Below are 23,937 nucleotides of genomic sequence, written 5' to 3'. Positions count from 1 at the left end.
AGATGTGAGCTGATAAATATCATGATGCGATGTTATCATGCTAGAGTCATCAGCGTATAATATACTATTTCAATGCCTAAAACAGGATGGCAAATCGTTAATATAGAGTAAAAACAATACAGGACCTAGAATAGAACCTTGTGGAACCCTATTGTTAGTGAGAGCTTCGTTAGATGTATGGTTATTAATACAGACTATGTGCTCTCGGTCACAAAAAAATCCCTTCAAGAGCATTAGTGGAGGTCCTGATACACCGTACGACTCGAGTTTCTGAAAGACGATGGAGTGGTCGATGGAATAAAATGCTTTGCTGAAGTCAATGAAATCTCTGTCGTGTTAGCCCAGGCAGGGGGGGGGGGGGGGGGGGGGCGCCGTTGCACCCGCGCCGGAACGCTGCCCGAGAAAGCAGTCTAGGCGCAGTGGTAAGACGCCCGACTACTGTGCCGAAGTTACCGGGTTCGAACCCGACCACGGCGGCTGCGTTTCGATGGAGGAGAAACAAAGTGGCGTCCCTGTGCTGTGCGATGTCAGCGCACGTTAAAGATCCCCAGGTGGTCGAAATTACTCCGTAGCCCTCCACTACAGCTCCCCTTTCTCTCTTTCCACTTTCACTCCCACCTTCCTTCCTTCCCTTACGGCGCGGTTCAGGTGTCCACAGAGCAAGTATGACAGATACTGCGTCTTTCCCTTCCTGTGAACCAACCAACCAACCAACACCGCGCTCCCAAACGAGGAAAATGACCCCCGTTTATTCTCGCACTCCGCTTTTATACACTTGCGCCATGGTAGAAGAACAAATGGTAGCGTAACTCCCATAGAAGCCTGCGTGTCGACTCTGAGCGAGGCTTTAGCTTCCCAGCACCCCCTGCGAACTGTGAGGCACATCAAACACGTGACGTTACTTGTGACGTCACAGAGACGTACTTTTGGCGGGGAATTTGATTGTCTTTTTACTTACGAACGAAAAACAAGGCCAACAACGACGGAGGCAGAACGATGCTCGGATAAGGCAGAAAAATGGACACCGTAACTGTTAAGCCAACTTTACTTGACATGGATTTCTACTGTCAAGTTTTACGTTAACTGAAATGTTTCGGCATCTTTAACCACCTTATCATAGCATCGTTCTGCCTCCGTCGTCGTTAGCCTAGTCTTTTGTCGCGCGTCATGTAAACACATTCTGGGGCTTATTTCTTCGGGCACGTTTGTGAAAAAGAGCCTTCAAGTGAATTCGGCAAGCACATGGTTAGAACCACATGGCTTGAGGCATTTCACTAAGGGCATAAATGAGTGAAGCTGTGCTGCATAGAAAGTCAGGCTTTATTAATTCACGATTACTTACATAGACGCTTCACGACAATGAAATCTTTAAGTGTAGGAGAGCGACCACCGCTCATTCGTCATGGTCTTCATGAAATCCTCGTGATAACAAAATTTCCTGAGCGTAGGTCTCCAAACGAGACGCGGTGAGATTATAAAAGGGTGAAAGATCTTGCTAACAAACAAAGTACATATCAGCGTCAAAGAACAACAAAAACAAACGAACGGAATAACTAACGCTAGCGCTAGAACGCCAACTGGCAAGAGCTTAGGTAAGCAATTCAAATTGGGATTGCTAGTATTTAGAAGTTAATGCGTCTGAGAAGTGAAAATATCTACGATATAGCTTCGCTCCAATAAATCTCGCCCTGTTCACGATTGCCATATTTTACTCGCGCTTTATTTGCCACTGAAAGGAGTCAATGTGAGGTTACAAATTTACAACTTAAGCACTTAACATGTTCATGAGAAAGATCCCATTGACAATATGAACATCACTGTAATAACAGCTAAAGCACGTTCAGCGAACGTTGTTGCGGTAATACGACGCAGTAAGCAAAACACGCAGCAAAGGGAGCGGAACGGAAGGCTCTGAGCAATGCGACACGCGTCTTGGGGGCAATAAAATCTCACCTTCACCACTCAACTAAAACATGCAGCGATACGCTGCTCATGCAGACGTGTATACGTAAAACAAGCCACCACTTTTGCGACGTGCCTGGGAGGCCGAGCTGAGCCGCCGAGCTGTGACGCAGCATTGTCCTATCGTCCGGAAATGCGCACATGCAGCGGCAATCAGTTTCTCATCGAGCACACACAGTCTTCGCCTTGCTGTAAAGCTCTACTACAACCAGCAGAATGAAATACTGACTGTTTGTTACAGATAACCCACTCTGTACGCAGCACGCAACGTTGAACGTTGAACCGGGGCCGACGACGCACTCATTCCGCGGATGAAAAAAGCTTTGGTCTGAGCTTTGGGCAACTACGCAAGTGGCCGAGAGAGGCCGTTAGAAACAAGTTAAAATATTATTAAAAATGTGACACATTTTTTATTACGCAAGAAACAAAAACTGCATTCATTCCTGAGCGCGAATATTATGTTTACTTTCTAGTTCTTTGGAGTTCTGGCAGATCTTATTTTCTGTGCGCTAGTAATTTGCCTCACAGTTCGCAGGAGCCCTCATCATCGAGTTGATGCCGCTGGCAGTAGGCAGCTGCACGCGTTTTCTTCCAAGTTGCGCGACCACTTGTACATTGACCTTGCTTGCGCCACTATCGCAGTCGCAGCTGCCAGCCAAACCAAGCCAAACCAAAACAGATGATAACAGCACATCCCCCTTTTCAAGCACTATTAACTTTACATGCATACATTTCAAAATAACATTGGAACACACCCAAGAAAACACGACAGAACACAGTCACTCCAAGCATCAGTCGTCCACGCCCAGCCTTATGGGTTTGCAAACAACTCTTCCAAATCTGGTCGTAGTTACAATTCTAGCTTGAGAATTGCCACCGTCAGTCTTCGTCTGAGTTAGAGGCACCAAATCTTTCGGAGCTTCGTCAAATTGGTTGTCTACTCCATTTACCAATCCGACCCTGCTGGGCTGTTCCTGAATATCCGGAAATTCGTAGTTCCCGCTATCTACCCGGTCTTTTAGGAGACGGTTAAGCGTTCTCCTGTTTCGACGGACTTCAACCCCGATTTCCGTTTGAACACGGTATGAACGCGGCTGTGGTGCTGCTCCGAGCACTGTACCTTTGGTACGGAGGTCACTCACCCACACCACATCACCTGCTTCCAGCTTTGGGAGATATTTAGACCGGTGACGTCGGTCGAAGTGGCGGCTTTGCTCCTTTTTGACTTTACGATCCTTGGCTGCCGCTTCTTGTAGACAGCATTGTCCCGGATTGCGGTGCGAATGCAGCATTGGGACTCTCGTTCTAAGCCTTCTACCCATCAGTAACTACGCTGGGCTGGCGTTCAAAACACCAGGGCCCGCTTGCACAAAACAATCTTAAGACTGTCTTAGCTAAGTCCAGACTTAACTGGAGTCTAAAGAATAGGCCACTAGCATGGCCGCTTAAGACTGGAGTCAAGACTGGGCTTCAGTCCTGACTTGAATAAGTCGCTTGTATGATTACGACTCTAGTGCTGTCTTGGTTAAGACACAAGGACGCCAGGTGTCTAAGTAGAGAAATTAGGGGAATACAGGGATGCGCTGGCACTGTCCCTGCTGTAAGATGTACACATTCCGTCAAATTGGCGTTGTGTAAAATCCGTGCCATTGCTTTTTGCGGCTTAAGATTGTGTTACGAGGAAAAATGCCCCATGTGGTTGCTGAGGCAGTTCTGGGAAGCCACTCTGGTGAACCTGAACCCGAAGCGTTCGACGTTCGGAACACGAGCCGTCTTAAATAAGCTTGGTCTTTCTAAAGACACCATTTAAGTCTGGACTTAGCTCGGACTTTATCGTGCAAGCCAGCCCAGGTGTGGCCCTATAAGCCAGCAAGGCTAAGTAAGGGTCGTCCGATTTTAGAATGAGATTCTTAACCGTCTTTACCATACGTTCGACTTCCCCGTTTCCCTGGGGGTGCCTCGGACTCGAGGTGACATGACGGAAGCCATACAGTTTTGCAAATTTCTCGAATTCGGCACTGACAAATTGGGGACCATTGTCGGTCACCACACACTCGGGAATGCCATGTCTCGCAAAAATGCTTTTCATTCGGCTTATCACGGTAGCAGACTTTGTTGACGGAAGAATGGCAATCTCTGGGTATCTCGAAAGATAGTCTACTACGACAAGATATTGCCGTCCCTGAATTTGAAACAGATTGACCCCTACTCTCTCCCAAGGAAAAGAGAGCGTTGGCGATGCAATCATCGGTTCGATCTGTTCTGGCGCATGCATCGCGCAAACGCTGCACTGTTTCACGAATGACGCTATCTCAGTGCTAAGTCCCGGCCACCAGACAGAACCTTTAGCCACACTGCGGCATCGCGAGATGCCTTGGTGACCGTCATGCAGTTTGCTTAGCGCTTCCTTGCGAAGGGTCTGAGGAATGATAAGCCTCATACCTTTCAGCAGAAACCCGTTCACCAACTAATGCATGCACGTTCCTGCCAGTATGGCAGAAGATAACAGGGAACATTTTGTTTCCTGGGCCACCCTTTTTTGCACACTGTGCGCAAGCTTCGACACACTTCGTCTTTTGCTTGACCTTCTTTTACTCTTTTCAAGAAATTGTCGCCTGTTTCTAAACCCAGTAAACAAGCTTTAGAGTAAGCGGTTACCTCTGAGACAGTTAAACAACTTTCCACTTTCGTACGAGCTAACGGCGAACGTGAAAGAGTATCAGCAGTGGTTAGCGATTTGCCTGGTACATATAATACAGAAAAACTGTATCGCATCAGGCGCAGACGAAAACGTTGAATTCTTGGCTGCATAGCATCGATTGCCATGTGACGCAACAGCGACACCAAGGGCTTGTGGTCAGTTTCAAAAACAACTTCCAGACCACGTATATACTGATCAAACCTTCCCGCTGCCCACGTCAACGCCAGCGCCTCCTTTTCGATCTGGGAGTACCGTTGCTCGGTTTTGGTGAGCGAACGAGAAGCGAATGCAACTGGTCTACGTTGCCCGTCTTTTTGCTTTTGAAACAAAACTGCTTCCAGACCGAAAGGCGATGCGTCAGCTGAAAGAGTGGTTTGTAGCGAAGCGTCGTACAAAGCCATGCATTGCGCTGAACAAATGAGCTCTTTGAGTTCTTGGAACGCTTTTTCCTGATTGCTGTCCCAGACCCAGTCCCAATCCTTGTGCAAAAGAACACGCATGGGAGCAGTCACTTGGGCTAAATGTGGCAGGAAGCGGCCCAAATGATTCGCCATGCCCAAAATGCTTCTAAGCTCAGTAACGTTTCTGGGTGCTCTCAAATCCTTTATAGCACTGACTTTCGCTGGATAAGGATGAATACCTTCTTCATTCAGAATGTGACTCAAAAAACGCACTTGCCTAACCCCGAATAAGCATTTCTCTTTGTTTAATGTCACATTTGCCCTTGCTAGGCGTGTGATCACGTTACTTAAACGCTCATCATGTTGAGCTTTGCTTTCACCAAACACTAGGACATCGTCCATGAGATTAACGACCCCCGGCAGGCCACCTAGTATCTCAGACATTCTCTTTTGGAAGTACTAAAGAGCGGAGGTAATTCCAAAGGGTCGTCGCGTGAAACAGTATCTACCGAAAGGTGTTAAGAACGTGGTTAGCTCTTCCGAGTCTTTACTGAGTCGCACCTGGTGGAAGCCTGAGTTAGCATCGAGCTTTGAAAACCATTTCGCTCCCGACAGTGACCCTAGAGCTTGATCCACAGTTGGTAACGTAAATCGCTCTCGAACTACGCATTTGTTCAATTTAGTGAGGTCTACGCAAACTCTCAGGTCTCCTGAGGGCTTCAATACCGGAACAATTCCGGCGCACCATTCGGTGGGCCTATCCACTTTCCTGATTATGCCCAAACTATTCATTTTATCTATTTCGCGCTTCAGGGACTCCCTCAGTGGAATTGGTATCCTGCGTGGAGCGCTTATGGCATGCGGGATAGCGCCAGCTTGTAGCCTGATGATGTACTGCCCTGGCATCGTACCTAGACCGCGGAACATTTCTGGAAAACGCGTCTCGTACTGCAGGTTTCCCGACTCGACCGCGCCTGCAAATTTCACGATACCTAAGACCTCAAGTGCAGGTAATCCTAGAAGGACGTCGCGTAACGAACTGACAACGTAGCATGTTTGATACACTGTTTTCTCTTTCCATGCGATCTCTGCTACGAATTTGCCTAGTACGTTAAGCTTACTGCCTCCTGCACCTTGCAAGATTTCATCGGTTTTTACCAGTCGGGACGGTAATCCCGGAAACGTTGCTGGTAATACTGACACTTCAGCACCTCAGTCAACCTTTGCAAAAATGGGCACAGAATTAATGCGCACCTGAACAAATCGCGCTTTTCTGCATGCATCTATTGATCCCACGAAAGTCTCTCCAGTTTCCTGGTTGACCGCTGAGACGCGTAGCTCTCCAGTTTCCTGGTTGACCGCTGAGACGCGTACCTTTCGTTGAGCGGAAGCCGTTGCTTTCTTCAAGCAGGCCTTTGCGAAATGTCCCTTCTTGCCACAGTGAAGACACTTGGCAGCTCTGTCTCGGCACATTGTCCTGGGATGGGCATCGCCACTGCAGAAAGGACAGCGCACCTCCGGCGTTCGTTGCCCATGCTGCCGCACCTCTGGCGTTCGTTGCCCATGCAGATGTCCCTTGTGCCTCTGTTGAACCACCGCGTCCACATTGGCGTCCTGGTCACGAATTTCCGATGACTTATGGCTGTGTTGTCCTCGTAGCGTACTTTGCTGCTGTTGGACGCTTTCCTTTAAGCGAGCCTTCGACAGCGCCGAAGCCAGCGTGAGGTGAGAATCCATTTGCAAAGCTTCCGAGAGCTTTGCGTCGCGGAGCCCGACAACCAGTCTGTCCCGGATCATCCGTTCTTTTAGTTCACCGTAGTCGCAACGTTCCGCCAAGCCGTGTAGCGCAGTGACGAACTGGTCTACCGACTTTCCTAGCATTTGTACGCGTCTGTGAAAACAGGCGCTTTCGTACACGATGTTCCTCTCTTTTACAAAGTGCCCGTCGAACTTTTTCTTTACGGTTTCATAGTTCTTGGCGTCTTCGTCAGATAGTGAAAACGTCTTGAATATGTCACGAGCTTGCCTCCCCATTGTGTACAACAGCGTTCGTACCTGAGCCTCCCCGGAGCATTCGTTGAGTCCCGTTGCATATCGGAAGTCGTCGAAATGTTCGATCCACGCCGGCCACTCTGACGTGCGGTCAAAGTCCAGCGGTGGCGGTTGCTGCAGTCCATGCAGCCGTATTGAAGGCGTCTTCGACATCGTGGATGGAAGGTGCCTGGCTCAGTGCGAACATTCCTGACCATCTGACATCATGTCGTAGACGGCCACTTCTGACTTCATGTCGTGTTAGCCCAGGCAGGGGGGGGGGGGGGGGGGGGCGCCGTTGCACCCGCGCCGGAACGCTGCCAGAGAAAGCAGTCCAGACACCGCGCTCCCAAGCGACGAAATGAACCCCCGTTTATTCTCGCACTCCGCTTTTATACACTTGCGCCACACTTGCGCCACAGATACACTTGCGCCACTATCGCAGTCGCAGCTGCCAGCCAAGCCAAACCAAACTAAAACAGATGATAACAGCACAATCTCCTGAAAACTTTTCTTTGTCGGTAGCCATCCTGATGTAATCTAACCGCCGTATTCAAGAACTAAACTTAAACTTAACTTACAAGTTAAGTGACTCATCGGCACTTAACGCGTTTCATGAACAACACTTGCACTTAAGCCACACTTAAAACCGCACTTATCGGCCCCAAAAGTTAACTTTCCAAAAGTAGCTCCCTACCTAGCTTAAGTGCAGCTTTTTCGCATTCAAAATGGCCGACTCCTACCGCTGCTTTTCCGATTTCGTCGACTACTGCGCTCGCGCAACTGATATCGCCGAAGACAGAGCGTACAGGTACGCACGCGCACCGCGGCCAGTGCTCAGGGATCGGCAGAACCCAATGGAGTTATACAACGACGCCGAATTCCTTAGCAGGTACCGCTTTTCCAAGGAAGCGGTACTGGAGCTGCTCGGAAGGCTTCCCCTTCGCGCCAACAGCGACGAACGCGGTCTCCCCGTGCCGCCGCTCCTGCAATTACTTCTGGCACTGCGGTTCTACGGAGCTGGAACCTTCCAGGTTGTCACCGGTGACCTTGTGAATGTGTCGCAACCAACAGTGTCCCGCATAATAGCACGGATTTCATATATGATCGCCGGCACTTTGTTCCCGACGCTCGTCAAGCTGCCAAGCGCCACCGAAGCCCCGGCGGTAATGCAGCAGTTTTATGCAGTGGCAAACTTTCCCGGTGTCACCGGGTGCATTGACTGCACCCACATCCCGATAAAAAGTCCGGGAGGAGAAGATGCGGAAGTGTTTCGGAACAGGAAAGGCTACTTTTCCATCAATGTTCAGGTATGTCTCCAGCGAAAATATTCAGCGAATCGAGAAAAAAAAAAAAAAAAAAAAGGACGCAATATTTTTTGATAGCTCTGGAACTTCATGCTTCATTGATTACCAAGATATGAAAAGAGTGCGAAATGTACCGTTGTTTTTCGATACGTTCATGGTAGCTATAAACCAACTTTAAAGAGGCTTGCGAGCCGGTAGGAGAAGCCAGCTTTTCGTTTTGTTGACTGTGCCAAAAGCAACGAATTTTACAGTAATTGCAGAAAAGTAGGGGTGATAGCTGTGAACTATAGTATGCAAGCATAATTCATGATTTTAAGTATAGCTAAATGTTTTCACCATAACTGCCTGGCAATAAATAAAGTAATCATTAATGTTTACTGTTTCAGATACAAAATGTAACTTATTGCCGTATTTTCTTGGTTTCCATATGTTGTGCATGCTTTCAGCAATACAACAGGCTGTTCACAGTTCGTGTCAGTAGACATCGATATAACAAAACAGTACTATACGAATTTCCCGTGTCGTTGCCACATTTTTGTGCAGTGACCTAAAATGTATATAAATACAGGCAGTACTTGGGCTAGTGTGCAAACGTTTGCACTACGCAAGTAGCCTTAATTTTTATTCATCTGACCACTACTGTTCTCGTATAGGCCATAATTACTGGCAGCAATGCGAGTAGAGTACATGTTGCAAGAGCCAGTTTACTTCTTCTTGCAGGCAATAACAGGGCCCAACCTCCAATTTTTGGACCTGGTAGCCAGCTGGCCTGGTTCGGCTCATGACAGCCGTATTTTCGATAACAGTCGAGCAATGGTCCTGTACGAGCAGGGCAATATTCCTGGTGTCCTTCTTGGTGATATGGGCTATGCGTGCAGGCACTACCTGATGACGCCTTTGAGAGATGACGTGCAACAAGGGAGTCCACAGCACAAGTAAGTTGAAGCTGTAGCTTTAACAAAGGCAAGTGCAGTGGCTCAACAAAGAAAAACTTTTATTTTTCTGCAGGTGCAACAAGTCACAAACACGGACACGCTGCACCATTGAGAGAACCTTCGGGGTATGGAAGAGAAGGTTTCCATGCCTCGATATGACGCTGCAGATTAAAACAGCTACAGTGCCTATAGTGATCACAGCATGTGCAGCACTGCACAACCTGGGCAGGCTGCTCAGAGACCCCAACCCCCCAGCAGCGCAGTATGATGCCACTTGTGACAACACTCCGCCTATTCCTAACTCTGGAGGAGCTCAGCCATCCCCCTTGGTGCCACTAGTGCACACAACAAGTGGTTTCAGAACAAGAGAAAGGATCATTGCGCAGTATTTTCACTGAGCGGAATCAATGTGCTAGACCCATATTCTTTATCTTTGATTAAAGGTGGGAAACACAGACAGGAGGAAGACACGACTGAGCAGCTCACAGCTGCTTTATTTGCAGATAGAACGCACCAACATACAGCCATCATATAAGTAAGGAACACAATCTCATCACTGAACTGAAGCTCTTGCTTGAATCTTTTGTGTTCCTTGCATGTGTGATGACCGCATATTTATGCTTTCTTTCTGCCAATCATGAAGTTCCTTATTAGCTGTTTTGCGACAGGATGTGTAAAGAAGAAATTTTATACGTTTGCTCTCCTAATGCATAATAACCTCTGTACCCCAGCATCATTACAATATTCCAATGTCCTGCTTTGAATATTATTCAGTTTTATAATTTGCTTGGTATTTCAATTTTTTTATGGCAATGTTAGAAGTTTTCTGGTGAATTTAGACCACCTGGGGATTTATTAATGCATTTGGTTTGGTTTGCATTGCCCTAAAGCAACTCAGGTTTTGAGGAACACAGATGTCGAGAACTAGTGCAGCTATTTTTTCATTGCTCTCGTCGACTTGTCTCTCAAGCATATTGAAGCCTTCCAACTTTTTGTCAATTGCATCAAGCTTTTGGTTAGTCGCTGCTCTACCTTTCTTTATTTCTCGGATACCCAGAAATTTAAACCACCTATGGTTCTCTAACATTGCACAGTATGCCAACATGAATAAAACACCATAAGCATCATACTTCCTTGTTGTATTTGTGCCTTCATTGGCCGTGAAGCAACTAACTTTCTTGTTCCTAGATATATTTCGCTTTGATGGCGTCTTGTGCACAAATTTATCGTGAACAATTGTAGCCATGTTTGACTGGTTTCACACTGTTCCAGATCGTCTTTGTTGCCTCTGGCGACTTTGTCACAATGTATAATTCCTTGCAACCGCTGGACATCGACGACAGTATTTTCACTTTGTTTTTGGCTAACCAGACGCCTCACACACCTGTAACTTTAGAAATTATAGCTCGACTTGAGATAACCAAGTTGCAAGCAAGAGTTCACATGACACAGTAGCATTATGATTGCAATTGATAAAGATGATGTCACGCATTTTCTGTGTTCAGAGTGGCTTGTTGCTATTAACCGTGTCGAGGTGTGCCGCTTGCCCTCAAAGTAGACTGGAAATGGGCCTACAGCAAGGGCACCAGTGTTTCACAAGCAAACGCTAGACGTCGACAACAGTATTTTCACTTTGTTTTCGGCTAACGAGATGCCTCACACACCTGTAACTTTAGAAATTATAGCTCGACTTGAGATAACCAAGTTGCAAACAAGAGTTCACATGACACAGTAGCATTATGATTGCAATTGATATAGATGACGTCACACATTTTCTGTGTTCAGAGTGGCTTGTTGCTATTAACCGTGTCGAGGTGTGCCGCTTGCCCTCAAAGTAGACTGGAAATGGGCCTACAGCAAGGGCACCAGTGTTTCACAAGCAAACACTAGACGTCGACAACAGTATTTTCACTTTGTTTTCGGCTAACAAGATGCCTCACACACCTGTAACTTTAGAAATTATAGCTCGACTTGAGATAACCAAGTTGCAAACCAGAGTTCACATGACACAGTAGCATTATGATTGCAATTGATATAGATGACGTCACACATTTTCTGTGTTCAGAGTGGCTTGTTGCTATTAACCGTGTCGAGGTGTGCCGCTTGCCCTCAAAGTAGACTGGAAATGGGCCTACAGCAAGGGCACCAGTGTTTCACAAGCAAACACTAGACGTCGACAACAAGTAAGCAGACGCTGCAGTGTTCACAAATACAGCACTCATACAAAAAAAAACTTTATTTTCTGCAGATACAATAAATCACAGACAAGGACTCGCTGCACCATTGAAAGAACGTTCGGGGGGTGGAAGCGACGGTTTCCGTGCCTCGACATGACCCTTCAGATTTTATTGTAAAGAACACAAATATACTCTCCATCTACAACCAAGAGCATGCATGAGTAGTACTAACAGCACCGATACCTAAAAACTTGAATCTGAACTATCAAGATACCGCAGTTCACAGTCACGAACGAGAAAAGACGGGGTGCTAATGCATGTGTCGCGGTTTTTATGAATGCAAAATGGGGGGGGGGCTTCGCTGTTTCTCTGGTTAATCATTGTGGTGCTTGTACAAGATAATATTATCTTTAAAGAGCACACAGCATGGTTTGTTGTTAGAATTAGGAGTTTTACGGTGGCATTCCCAGTAGTGCAAGGCCAAATTCGAGGGAGGGGCCCCATCCAAAGAAGTATTGTACTCACATATGCGGGTATTCACGCACCTTCCCGTATGACCTATACATCTTTTTCCACACGTGAAGGAAAAATTATACATCGCACCCGCACCAGGCTGCAAATATGGTGTAATGTTTTTTTTTTTTTTTTCTGCATCTAATAAGCTAGGCAAACTTTACAACATGGTTGATAGGATATCCAAGGCAGAAAAAGGACAAAGACGAAAAAGAGGAATAACAAAAAAAGCATGCCAGATAAATCAATAATGAAGTTTGTCCCTTGTGCCACAAGTGTGGTGTGAGTACTGCTCATGTTAGTACTGTGATGTTAGTACTGCTCATACGTGTTCTTGGTTGTAGATGGAGTACAATTTGTGCTCTTTCCAATAAAATCTTCAGTTGCTAGTCAGCGCGGGTTCAATATTCTCTCTTGTCTTTATTGTTGCGGTGATATCTTTTTACTAAAAAACTCTTTAGCGGAAAAAAGGGGCTCGTTATGATACAATTAAAATATTCAACAGTCTGCAAGTCCGAAGTCAACAAGGGGATATATTTTTTTATGTTTGTAGTTGATATTTACCTGAATTAGTCATGTGATGATTTTAGGGAGAAAGATTATTAAATGCAAAGTGGAAAGAAAAACAATGCGTCGATTGTAAATGAGCCCACCATTTGCGCATTGTTTTTCCTTATACTTTCAGTGCACGCCAAAGAAGCCCAGGTGGTCAAAATTTTCGGAGTCCTCCACTACGGCATCTCTCGTAGCCTGAGTCGCTTTGGGACGTTAAACCCCACAAACCAACCAACCAATATTCTCAATATCAACTAGAAAAGCATAAAAAAGGTATCCCCTACATTTACCTTGGGCTTGCAGACTGTTGACTGCTTTCATTGAAAACTTTCTGTATACTTACCCCATTTCTGACCTGATCTTTTCAGTTTTCCTTTCCATTAAGCTTTTTGATTTGTAGGTCAAGGAGGAGTTTTTTTTTCCTTTTCAATTCCCTATCCAAGTTTAAATTCTCCATTTCAATGTCATGAGCTTGGGCTCTTTTCGCTAACCGATCTTTGTGCTCAGCTTTCAGAAGCCGAACCCTCAAACAGTGTTCTCGCGTCTTTTCTTTTTTTTCACTTTCAATGGCTGCGAGGCGAGCCATTAGCTCTCGCTCAATCAGTGTTTGCCTTTGTGCATTGGCAGAGCGACTGGTAGCTCCTACCCTCACTTCTGAGGAAGCGGATGCTGATGCTGTCATAGGTGGTGCAGCTAGCGGAGCAGCAGATGTTGCTGGCACGGCCCTTGGGGTAGGTGGGATGGCTGGAAGAATGCTTGATGCAGCCTGGCTCGGTTGCTCGGCAGAAGCAGCAGAGGTACTCGTAGCTGCATCGGCCAGCTCCTCCTCCATTTCTGGCACCTCATCCTGATGGAAATGCCAGGACCAGTGTGGGTCCTCTGCATCATCTTAGGCAGAAGTGCTTGGGATTAGATGTCGCAGTGAGGGTGCATACTTTGGATCAAGACACTTCAATTCTCACAGCAGTTCACTAAACCTTTCAATGGTTCATAATAAATGAGTATGTGAAATGCATTGACAGCCTGAGAGATGTGTTTCATGTTTACAATGATGCAGTGTTCTACAGAAGACATTTTATCATTTACATTGTGCAGTAACTCAAGCAATGTTTCAGTTAGAGCCAATTTATACGACATATCAATGGAAATAAACCAGGCATATTGTCCATACTTTGGAGGGAATCAATTCTAGAATACGGTTCTCATATATATATATATATATATATATATATATGACCGACAATGGCTTGGCAGATACGTTTATGTAGTGCATCTGCAACTTTCCAAAAACCACTACGGTGCAAAGAAAACAACACAATATGTAGAAGGACATCAAATGCTCTGTTTTGCGTTGTTTTTTTGCGCCGTAATGATTTTCAAGTCATGAACCAGCTCGGACCACAGGCCATTATTGTAAAGCATCTGAAACATCTTTTGTTATAAAGGTCACACAGGTATACTATAAGACCACACAGATGCCATAGTAAAAATGCTCATGGGTGTGCAAACTTAAATTTAGAGCAGCTTTACACACTTTGATAAGAAAAGTTTATATGCAAAGAAAAAAATAAAATGTGAAGCTACAGCAGCAGCTCCCCAGCTCTGAGGAGATCTGGGGAGACACGAAAGGCAGGGATATGCTACAATTTTTTTTTCTGGATAGCCTATTCTTACTACATAAAGGAAATGGTTGAAAAAGTTATGCATACCAGTGCATGGCCACCAGCTTCGATATCTCAGTAAAAATATATTATGAATTTTAGTGGTGCATTTATTTTCGGTTCCTGCAGTACGAGTATAAAAAAATGAAAAGGCGTACCACTAGGTCCTGCTAGTGGAGTTTCTTGTGTCTGCGACAGCAAGGCGGCCACAGACGGTGTTACTGCTGTAGATTCAGCCTGCTGGTGGCGCTCCCGGTCGCTGTCGAATGGGTTTGGCACTCGAACTCCCATGTGGGAGGCGACAGCGCCGACCCGCTGAAGTTCGTCTGTCAGCTGGCTCGGTGGTGCTGAACCACCGCCTGGGAAATCGCAGAAACCGCTGTTAGTAGAGTTGGAGCAATTCTACACAGAAAATCATTAAGCGATAAGGTTTAGAAATGAAGCGGTTTTCACAGCGCTTGTACTGTGATGCTGTTACTTTGGGGCACGCTCAAAACATATCAAATCGCAAATTGTTTACTCATGCAAGTTTACTATTCACTTTCTATTCTTTCTCTACAGCAGGCACACGATGCTTGTGTGCGTTTCATAGTAATTCGTGGGGTAAAACACAGCACTCGTTCCAAAAGCGGGTGTGTTGAAGCTTGCTGCAAGCTGCGCCAAAAATTTCAACCCCTATTCAGCTGAGTAAAAGCTAGGATTACAGCTGTTTTCAAACTCTGTGCTACGTTACTGTGCTCACCACTTTAAGCATTACATCGCAGCAAAATAGTTCCTCATGTAGGTTGTGAGGTTCCATGCTGTTGCACAACGCCTTTAATACTCTAGCTTCGAGCTTGTGAGATGAAGCAGGAGACTGCATGGCAGCTTTTCGCTGAATGCTAGGCGGGACGTACACGCAGCAAGCAATTGGAGCAGCGGTACAGCAACAAAGACAAAAAAAGAAAACGAAAAAACGCAGGATAAAAGAAAACAGGACTTACCAGTCCGAAAAATTTCTCTTGTATCGTCCGCTTTTCCTTTCCGCCACTTCTCTTTCAAGTTCTCCCAACACTTTTTCAGTTGGAGCCATGTACGCGGGCGCACGTTATGGTGGGAGTTGAACTCTCGTTCTATCATTTCCCACTCTTTTCGCTTTCTCGCCACGCTCACTGCGTCAGTCTTCTTGTTTTCTACTACTGGCCGGTGCTTTTCAATGATGCTCAGGAGGATGGACCGCTCCTCTTCTGAAAAGTTCGCTTTCCTCTTTTCCATCGCGACCACGCGTGACACAGCACAGAACACGAAGCAAACTACGTTAATGAGAAAACATAAAACACACTACAAACGTCAATACACTACCAATGAATACAAAACTCGAAATATATACAATAAAAACAGAAACAGCTACGATAAAAGGGCAGGGGAGCGAGACGAAAGAAGAACGTTGCGAGCGATGAATGCGGGCGAACAAAAAGTATGGTTGCAATTTCGACGGGAGCTTTGCTAGACGCGCTACTATTGTGACGGCTCCATTTGTGGCCAGACAAGCAACAATAATTCGGTAAATCTAGCCCAATAAACTTTTTTTTTATTGTCAAATTGCAAGTTAAGACATTTGCTACCTATTTTCGATAATGTCCGACCGTTTACGTTTCTTATTAATTTAAAAACTTATTGTGTATGCCATAATATTTGCTTACCCTCGCTCCCATGGCGCTTACGTATTTCTAAAAGGGCTACTTGGATAAGTTGAGTATAAGTGCTGTTTTTGAAACGTTCGTCACAGAAAAGTTACACTTACACTTTCCGCGTTCTTAAGAATGCAGCCTTAAGTGGTAGTGTAAGTTCCGTTCTTGAATACGGCGGTAAGAGAGAAGCTATAGCAGTATCTGTAGATAGTCCGAGAAGAAAACCGTGCTCAGTATCTGTCAATATGTTGTATTTTTCAATATACCCAAAGAGCTTTATTTCATTTCTTTTTTCTAAAATTTTGTCAGAAAAAAAGGAAGAATGGCAATCGGTCGATAATTATTTGTTAGAGTGGGATCGCCTTTTTTGAACACTGGTATTATTTTCGCTATCTTGAGTTGCTGGGGATAACTAATACATATAAAAAGAAGATTGCAGATGTGGCTAAGAACTGTTGCGAGCATTGATCAGATGATGTCACCAGTTTTCAATTAATGTCAACGCCGGGACCGATCATCTTTAAGTTATTAATTACGCATATAATTTCTTCTAGGCAAGCGGGGGTAAGAAAGAAGGAATGGGGGCAGCGGTCAAGAGAAGATGTACACGACAAAGAGCAAGGGTAAGAAGATGAGGTGAAAAAATAATTGCACAATGTGTTCTACCCCCCTCCCAACATCCCATCTCCCCTTCCCCCGGACACCAAGAGTGCCGCCGCGAATTAAGGCCGGCATAACCCGTGTCCGGTATCCCCCCCCAAGAATAACCCAAAGACCCCATCCATCCATCCATCCATGTGTTCTCTGTTACTTCAGAATTGGTTAAAGGAACACCATCGTGGAAAATAAATTTAACTACTCTGGGCGTCTAGCCAATGTTCAAATATTCATCAAGGAGCTGCTAATTTTGTTGTTTAGAATTATTAGATTGCTTGAATAATTGGATTTCATAATAGCTTCATTTAGCTTTTTTAAGAAGAGATGATAGTATACTAGAATACCTGATGTATCGCAATTTAAGACGATGAATAAATAGCTGGCGTTTAGTTTTTTTATTCATGTTTTCTTTTTTCCAGAGTGAGTTTAAAAGAGCAGTAGTTATCAATGGGGAAAGAGGGGTATAAATACTTTCGCGACGATGATCAAAGTGATTACAGTCGATAGCTAGTGAAGAGTCACTTCTTGATTCGAGACACCCGAAATGTACGAAACATCAATGTTAGACACGGTTTCAATATATTTTTCACTATTTAAAACTGATTTCTGTGTAGACGTGTGGTTAATATCATGAGATGATAGTGCGTAAAGAATTACCGAAAGATATCAGTGATATCACATTCTGCCATGCCAACCTGAGGAGCGGTGGGAAAATTGGAGGTAATGTGATCGAGTAATGAATCCGAGCCGTGGTCAGTACAATGTGTAGGGGTGTTAATCAAATTTGTGTAACCATAGCTGTAGAAATAGGTCGTGTAATCGATACTGATAGGATTAGTCAAGTCAAGAAAATTAATGTAAAGTCACCCATAATGAAGACGTTATTATTTTATTATGGAGTGTTCAAAATCTCGGCAGAATTCAGACGCATTATTAGCAGGGGATCTGTAAATAGCTCCGCATATAATATTCTTTGTGTGACCAGTATATTGACAATCAAGTTCGATCCAAACCAATTCGCATTTTGGAACATTGAAGCACAAATAAAGGCGTCTTTTGTAGGCGATGTGATCTGAAACGTAGATAGCAGAGCCGCCATAGGCATTATCAACATGGCTTGTATATTCACTAGAATAACCAGGAAAAGCACACAAGTCTTTATCAAGGGAAGATAGCCAAGTTTTAGAAAAGAAAACGATGGAACATTTATGTTGGTGGGAAGTAAGTAAAACGGTTATGCTATCGTAATATTTCTGTAAACTACCGGCATTGATGTGGATGGCAGATAAACCGTTTGATTCAGACAGGATCAAGGAAGTGTCTTTCGGTGAAAATGAAGCCATGATGATTTGAAACGTGTAGAACGTCAGCAGCGGTTAGTATGTTATTCACGGAAAATGTTCATGTCGTTTACATTACGTATGCGATAGATCGTGCTGTTCTGCTCTTTCCTAGCCAGAATAACGCCGTTTGACGTCCACAAGAAGGACCACTTTTTTCTTTCTTGTGCTTATGCGCCTTTGAAAAAAGGTCTGTGTCGTCGGGGGAAAGATGCTCATTGACATAAATGACAGCATCGTGCTGTTCAGGGAAACCCATGCATGTCGTAGAAGGGTGATGTTTCCTAGCCTTAGCATCAAATTCTGCCTTTTTGTTTCACGAGAGCAAACAAACAATTATGTTTTTTCATTCTTGTTGCGAGTTGGAACTCTGGGCACGGTTTCTAGATCCTCTAAGTTTACGGGGCAGTCAATCGCACTGCTGAGAACCTTAACAATATTGGTGCAATTCTCGCCCTGTGTCACCGGGACAGCTCTGATTTCAAGTTTGTTCAGGCGCGAATATTGGTCCAGGTGGGCAACCCAGCGCACGAGGACCTAATTGCTCTCCAGGAGTCTCTTGTTCTCGGCCACAAGACCGGTGTTCCTATCATTTATGGCTTCGAACTCATCGCTCATGAATTCAAGAAATGTTTTCAACTCAATGACCTCATTTTGAAGTTCCTTGATGGCATCACGGTCACGGAAGATTTAACAGTAGCCAGAGCATCAGTGAGCGTTTGAAATTTTGTTCCAAATGACAATTCAGGTTCCTCTAGCTCATTAGCTACAACAGCAACAGTTTGAGCCATAACACAGCGAGCGATCTGAGACTTGCAGCCCAAAATTGGTATGTACTGAAAAAATAGGCACAAAGATGGTACTTTTACCTGGGCAAAAGATGGGTTGCTGGTTATCTCAGGGCGCTAGCTGGACAACAGTCACAGATCGCTCCCCAGCAAATGATTTGAAGCGCCGATGGGAGCCAGCTTATGTATACCGGCCAGGCAGACCTTGCAGTGGCGCTCATCCACAGCGGCGACACTTGCGTGTGCTGACGCTGGCAGTCCGAATGCGCGTGCCACAGTGTTGCGTGTTCCCGCAACCATAAACTCAGCTGACGATGCGCAAAAGGCGTAGCGTGCAGCAGGACTAACTGGGCAAAAGGTGGATTGCTAGTTAGCTCAGGAAGCTAGCTGGATCTCAGTCACAGATCGCTCCCCAGACGCTATTCAAGCGGCGGTTTACAACGCAGTAGTAAAATTTGTCGGGCTAGTTGGTTCTATATAGTTCAATGCAATAAAAAGCTGCGCTAATAAGACACGGACGAAGGATAGGCGTGCGTCCTGCCTATCCTTCGTCCGTGTCTTATTACCGCAGTTTTTTATTGCATACAACGCAGAAAAGAAGTGTTTCATCTTTCTTCTTCACTAGAACGACTGGCGTCGCCCAGGGACTCTTCGATGGCTATATGACGTCATGGCGAAGCATAACCTTAGCTTGATCGCGGATGGCCTGTCGTTCCCGCGGGGACACACGATAGGGAGTTTGGCGCAGAGGCTGGGTGTGCTCGTCGGTGCCAATGCGGTGCTTGGTCAGTCGAGTCTGACGCACCTTCGATCCTGACGAAAAGCATTGGCTGTAGCATTGAAGAAAGATGCGTATCTGGTCTTGCTTGGCTCGAGATAGGGCTGGATCGACGTCAGAAGTGAGCAGATTTCCTCTACTGGTGCATCGCCTGTAGGCTGGTCGGATAAGGCGAAGACATCTCGGGTGTCTGCTAGCGCGTCGAGGAAAGCGATCATCATGCCTTTGTTAAGATGCCGGTTTTCTTAGGTGAAGTTCGTCAGCGGCACCTGAGCTTGTCGTCCATGGAATTTGGCGATGCCTCTTGCGATTCTGAGACCTGGTTCCAAGAGTAGCTGGAGGGGGGGGGGGGGTCCTTCGGCAGATTTGATGTCCGCGCTACCCACGCAAACTACCATACTTGATCAGAGCGGTGCGGCCATTCTTCATTGAAGACGCTTAGAGCAACAGGTTGCTTTGAAGTCATCGTATCAGGTTTGCCTTCGTCCGTCGAAAGCTTAATGAGCATTGAGTGAAGGTCGATGACTGCCCGATGTTCGGTGAGAAAATCTATGCCCAGGATAACGTCTCGCGAGCACTTCTGTAGAGCCACAAAACTCGTAGGATAAGTGCGTCCATTCACTCTCACTCTTTCGGTGCATCAGCCGGATGGCGTAATAATATTACCATCAGCGGTGGGGATTACCGGACCATCCTAAGTGGCTTCACGTTCTTAAGCTGGGTGGCAAACGCTCCACTGACGACAGAATAGTCGGCTCCGGTGTCCACTAGGGTGGTACCCGTGAGACCATCGACAGCAACTTTGAGACCACTTGTTCGTGCCTTGGTATTGCATGTTGGCTTCCGTGTTCAATCTCTATTTCGTCGCGTGCTGAGGCCGCATTTGGGGCTCAACGTTGTCACTTCGCTAGGCGGCGGCGTCAACTTGGAATCTGGGCGCGTGAATGTCGAGGGCGTCTTCATAAGGAGCGTTGGCGTAATAGCATCGTCGTCGTTACTCGTCGTCGGCGGTGGAGAATCTTGGTTAGTTTGCCGTGTAGCAACCTCATCTCCAAGGGTTGCTGAATTTAGTACCCCTTCGGGGACTAGGAGACTTCCTCGTACGTAACCGCGGCCCAGCGACGCAAATCGGGCACTGTACGGCAATGGATAGTGGTACCGACGGCTTGGTGACTCTGGCCTATGCAAGTAATGTTCGATTTCTTCCGGTCGTTCGCCAGGACGGGGCCGCGGGCCGTCCATGGCGAAGCCGTGCAGCCCGATGCGTCTGTGCGGGCAGTGGCGTAAAATGTGGCCGGCCTCACAGCAGTGGAAGCATAAAGACCTGTTCGCAATCCTCCAGGCGTCGCACTTCCTGGGGCTTGGAGGTCGTTGGCATGGTTGGCCGGTGGGGGCCAAGGGGCTGCTTTCAGGTATAGGAAGGTAGTGGGCGAGGGCTTGGAAAGTCACGTCGGGTTGCAGGACAACGTAATGCAGCAGCGTAGTGCATTGCTATTGCTTCTTTTAGAGCTGTCGGAACCGTCGCGTGACAAAGAAAATGATAAAGCAGCATCTCGCAACAATGAGCATCAACAAAAACAAAATACAGAATTAATCCTCGCGCTAGAATCACATTGATATGACCGCATGCCGGCGGCTGTCAAAAAAGAACAAATAAAGGCGAATAATTCGTAGCATTAACTCATTCTTTATGACACATCAGCATGGTTTTCGCTAACCTTTTTTATGTGAGACACAGCACATATCCTTCAGTGATGACCTTCTTGCAGCCATTAACTCTGGATCCTACATCGACTGTATAATCCTCGATTTTCCCAACGCATTTTATTTTGTTAACTATCAACTACTTTGTTTGAAGCTTAGCAGAATAAACATAGATGCCAGCATTTTAGCATGGGTTGAAAACCTTCTCATCAACAGAACACAGTTTGAATAAGCCAATAACTCTAATTCTTCTCCTTCTACAGCTGACTCCGGTGTACACCAGGGCTCTGTGCTCAGGCCGTTACTTTTGCTTATCTACATTAATGACTTGCCTGACCACATCAATTCTATTAGGTTGTTCGTCAATGACTACATAGTTTACAAAAAAATGCCTTCTTCCTTTGACTCTACTCAACTTCAGTCTGACTATGCCCCAAATTAACAGTATGGCTTAGAATAGTCCTTCGCTCGGCTAGTTTGTGAATTATTCAGATAGTACTAGCGCTGACAGACATGGACAGAGTTCGTCTTCCTCCCTCCTTCCATGTCTGTCTGCGCTAATACTATCTCAATTAACAATATATCCGAATGGTGTGACAATTGGAAAAACCGCCTTAGCCCTTATAAATGCAAAGCAATGTGAATTTCTCAGAACATACTTCTTGTTTCCCTTGACGTTTTTAACTACATGATCGAAGGTATTTCCTTAGAACACGTAACATCTTATAAATACCAAGGTATTTACCTATCCAATGATATGTCCTTGGAATCATAAATAAACTCAATTTGCAGTAGTGCTAATCACATGCTTCGATATTTAAGCCATAAGTTCACTATGGCACACTCCTCCTTAAAACTACTACTCTATAAAATACTCATACGTATAAAATTGGAATATACATGCTCGGTGTGGGATTTTGGTCTTGAGTATCTCACACAAAATCGCAGTGCACTAATCATACTTGATAAATACTCGCGGTTATTCAGTGTGTGAAATATGAAAGCTGTCATGCATCTTCCATTCCATTCATTACGAACAAAAGTGTCTCGCTTATCTCTGTTTGACAGAATTTATCATTACAACCATCATCTTAAAGATGCGCTTCTCTCTGAACCTACGTACATTTCATCCCGTACAAGACGACCATTATAATGTAGACATCCCTATTTGTCGCACTAACACATTTCCACTAATTTATTCCGAAATCTCAGCAACGAATGCAACCACCCGCCCACCTCAGTTGCTGCTCTTACTGGCCGTGCTGTGCTCAGATCTGCTGGTGAAGAATATTATTCCCTGTATTATATCTACACATATATATATATATATTTATATATATATATATATATATATATATATATATATATATATATCTTGTGGAAGAAGGCTAGGTCAAGACGGCGAGGTCGTGGCGGCAAGCACAGCGAAGCCTTGTCCAGCGTTTTAATCCGGTCACCAACCCAGGCACGCGCCAGAGCCGGCGCCGCGGGACGATGATGATGGTATGTACAAATGAAAGAAGATGATGATGGCATGTACAAATGAAAGAAGGTCCACAGAAGGCTCACACAATCTGCCCGGGGGGTCGGAAGCGGCCAGCCTGGCCGCTCTTAACTAACCGATGCACCGCGGCGCACAAACGGTTTCAAGCGAGAGACATGGACAATTTCAGTTCCACGGTGGCGTCGATCGGCTGGGGGATCAACAGGCGCGACTTTGTAGTTAACTGGAGAAGTTTGGCTGATGATCTTGTAGGGACCAAGGTAGCGGTGGTGGAATTTGTCACTAAGGCCAGGGGTGCGCAGTGGAGTATAAAGCAGTACTTCGTCACCGGGACGATAAGAGACCACGCGATGCGTAGAATCGTAGCGGCTCTTGCGGTCTTCCTGGCACGCTGCTGTGTTGAGGCGGGCAAGATGACGGCATCTGGCCACACGAGATAAGAACTGGGTAGGTACCGATGTGGAGTAGTCGGGCGTAGAGAAGAAGGAAGCGTCGAGAATTGTAGTGGGAGGACGGCCATAAACGAGGAAAAATGGAGAATAACCGGTAGTCCGTTGTACTGCTGTGTTATAGGCGAAAGTGACGAATGGTAGAATAGTGTCCCAATTTCGATGATCCGGTGTGATATACATGGAGATCATATCCGATAAGGTGCGGTGAAATCGCTCAGTCAGCCCGTTAGTCTGGGGATGGTAGCTCGAGGTTGTCTTGTGAAGGGTGGATGACGCGTAAAGAACTTCGGCAACGACTGTCGATAAGAAGGCCGTCCCGCGGTCACTTAGGAGCACCCGAGGAGCGCCATGACGCAATACAATTGATTGCAAAAAGAAATTTGCTACTTCTTGAGCGGAACCGGTCGGTACAGGTGCTGTCTCAGCATAGCGTGTAAGGTGGTCGACAGCTGTTATAATCCAATGGTTACCCCCCTCGGAGAGAGGTAGGGGACCATATAAATCGATGCCGACTACGTCGAATGGCGTGGTGGGACAGGGAACGGGTTGTAGAAGGCCAGCGGGTGAAGAAGTCGGTCGTTTGCGACGTTGGCATAGAGGGCAGGATGCGACGTATTTGGCAACGCTGGAAGATAGGCCAGGCCAAAAGAATCGTTTTTTCACGCGGTCGTAGGTTTTGTCAATACCAAGGTGACCTGCAGTAGCGTCATCGTGGAGAGCCGCCAGTATTCGTTGACGAAGCACATGCGGCACGACTGGTATCCAGCGAGTTCCATCAGTGCAATACACGAAGCGGAGTAG

The 23,937-nt window shown here is 45.9% G+C and overlaps 1 protein-coding gene across 1 annotated transcript; it reads right to left on the bottom strand.

Annotated features, from left to right (window-relative positions):
- Positions 1-11,479: 11,479 nt before the first annotated feature.
- Positions 11,480-16,091, bottom strand: LOC146194013 (uncharacterized). Its single transcript, XM_084602929.1, has 3 exons — positions 15,227-16,091; positions 14,402-14,602; positions 11,480-13,470 (listed from the first exon to the last, which is right to left on the bottom strand). The coding sequence occupies exons 1-3, from the start codon at positions 15,495-15,497 to the stop codon at positions 12,947-12,949; spliced, it is 996 nt and encodes a 331-aa protein (XP_084459055.1). The 5' UTR covers positions 15,498-16,091; the 3' UTR covers positions 11,480-12,946.
- Positions 16,092-23,937: the final 7,846 nt, after the last annotated feature.

The sequence above is a fragment of the Amblyomma maculatum genome, chromosome 4 (genome assembly GCF_055883805.1).
Source record: "Amblyomma maculatum isolate TAMU_Amacu chromosome 4, ASM5588380v1, whole genome shotgun sequence".
Taxonomy (NCBI): domain Eukaryota; kingdom Metazoa; phylum Arthropoda; class Arachnida; order Ixodida; family Ixodidae; genus Amblyomma; species Amblyomma maculatum.
Note: the sequence above shows the minus strand (reverse complement) of the source record. Positions and strands in the feature narration are given on the sequence as shown.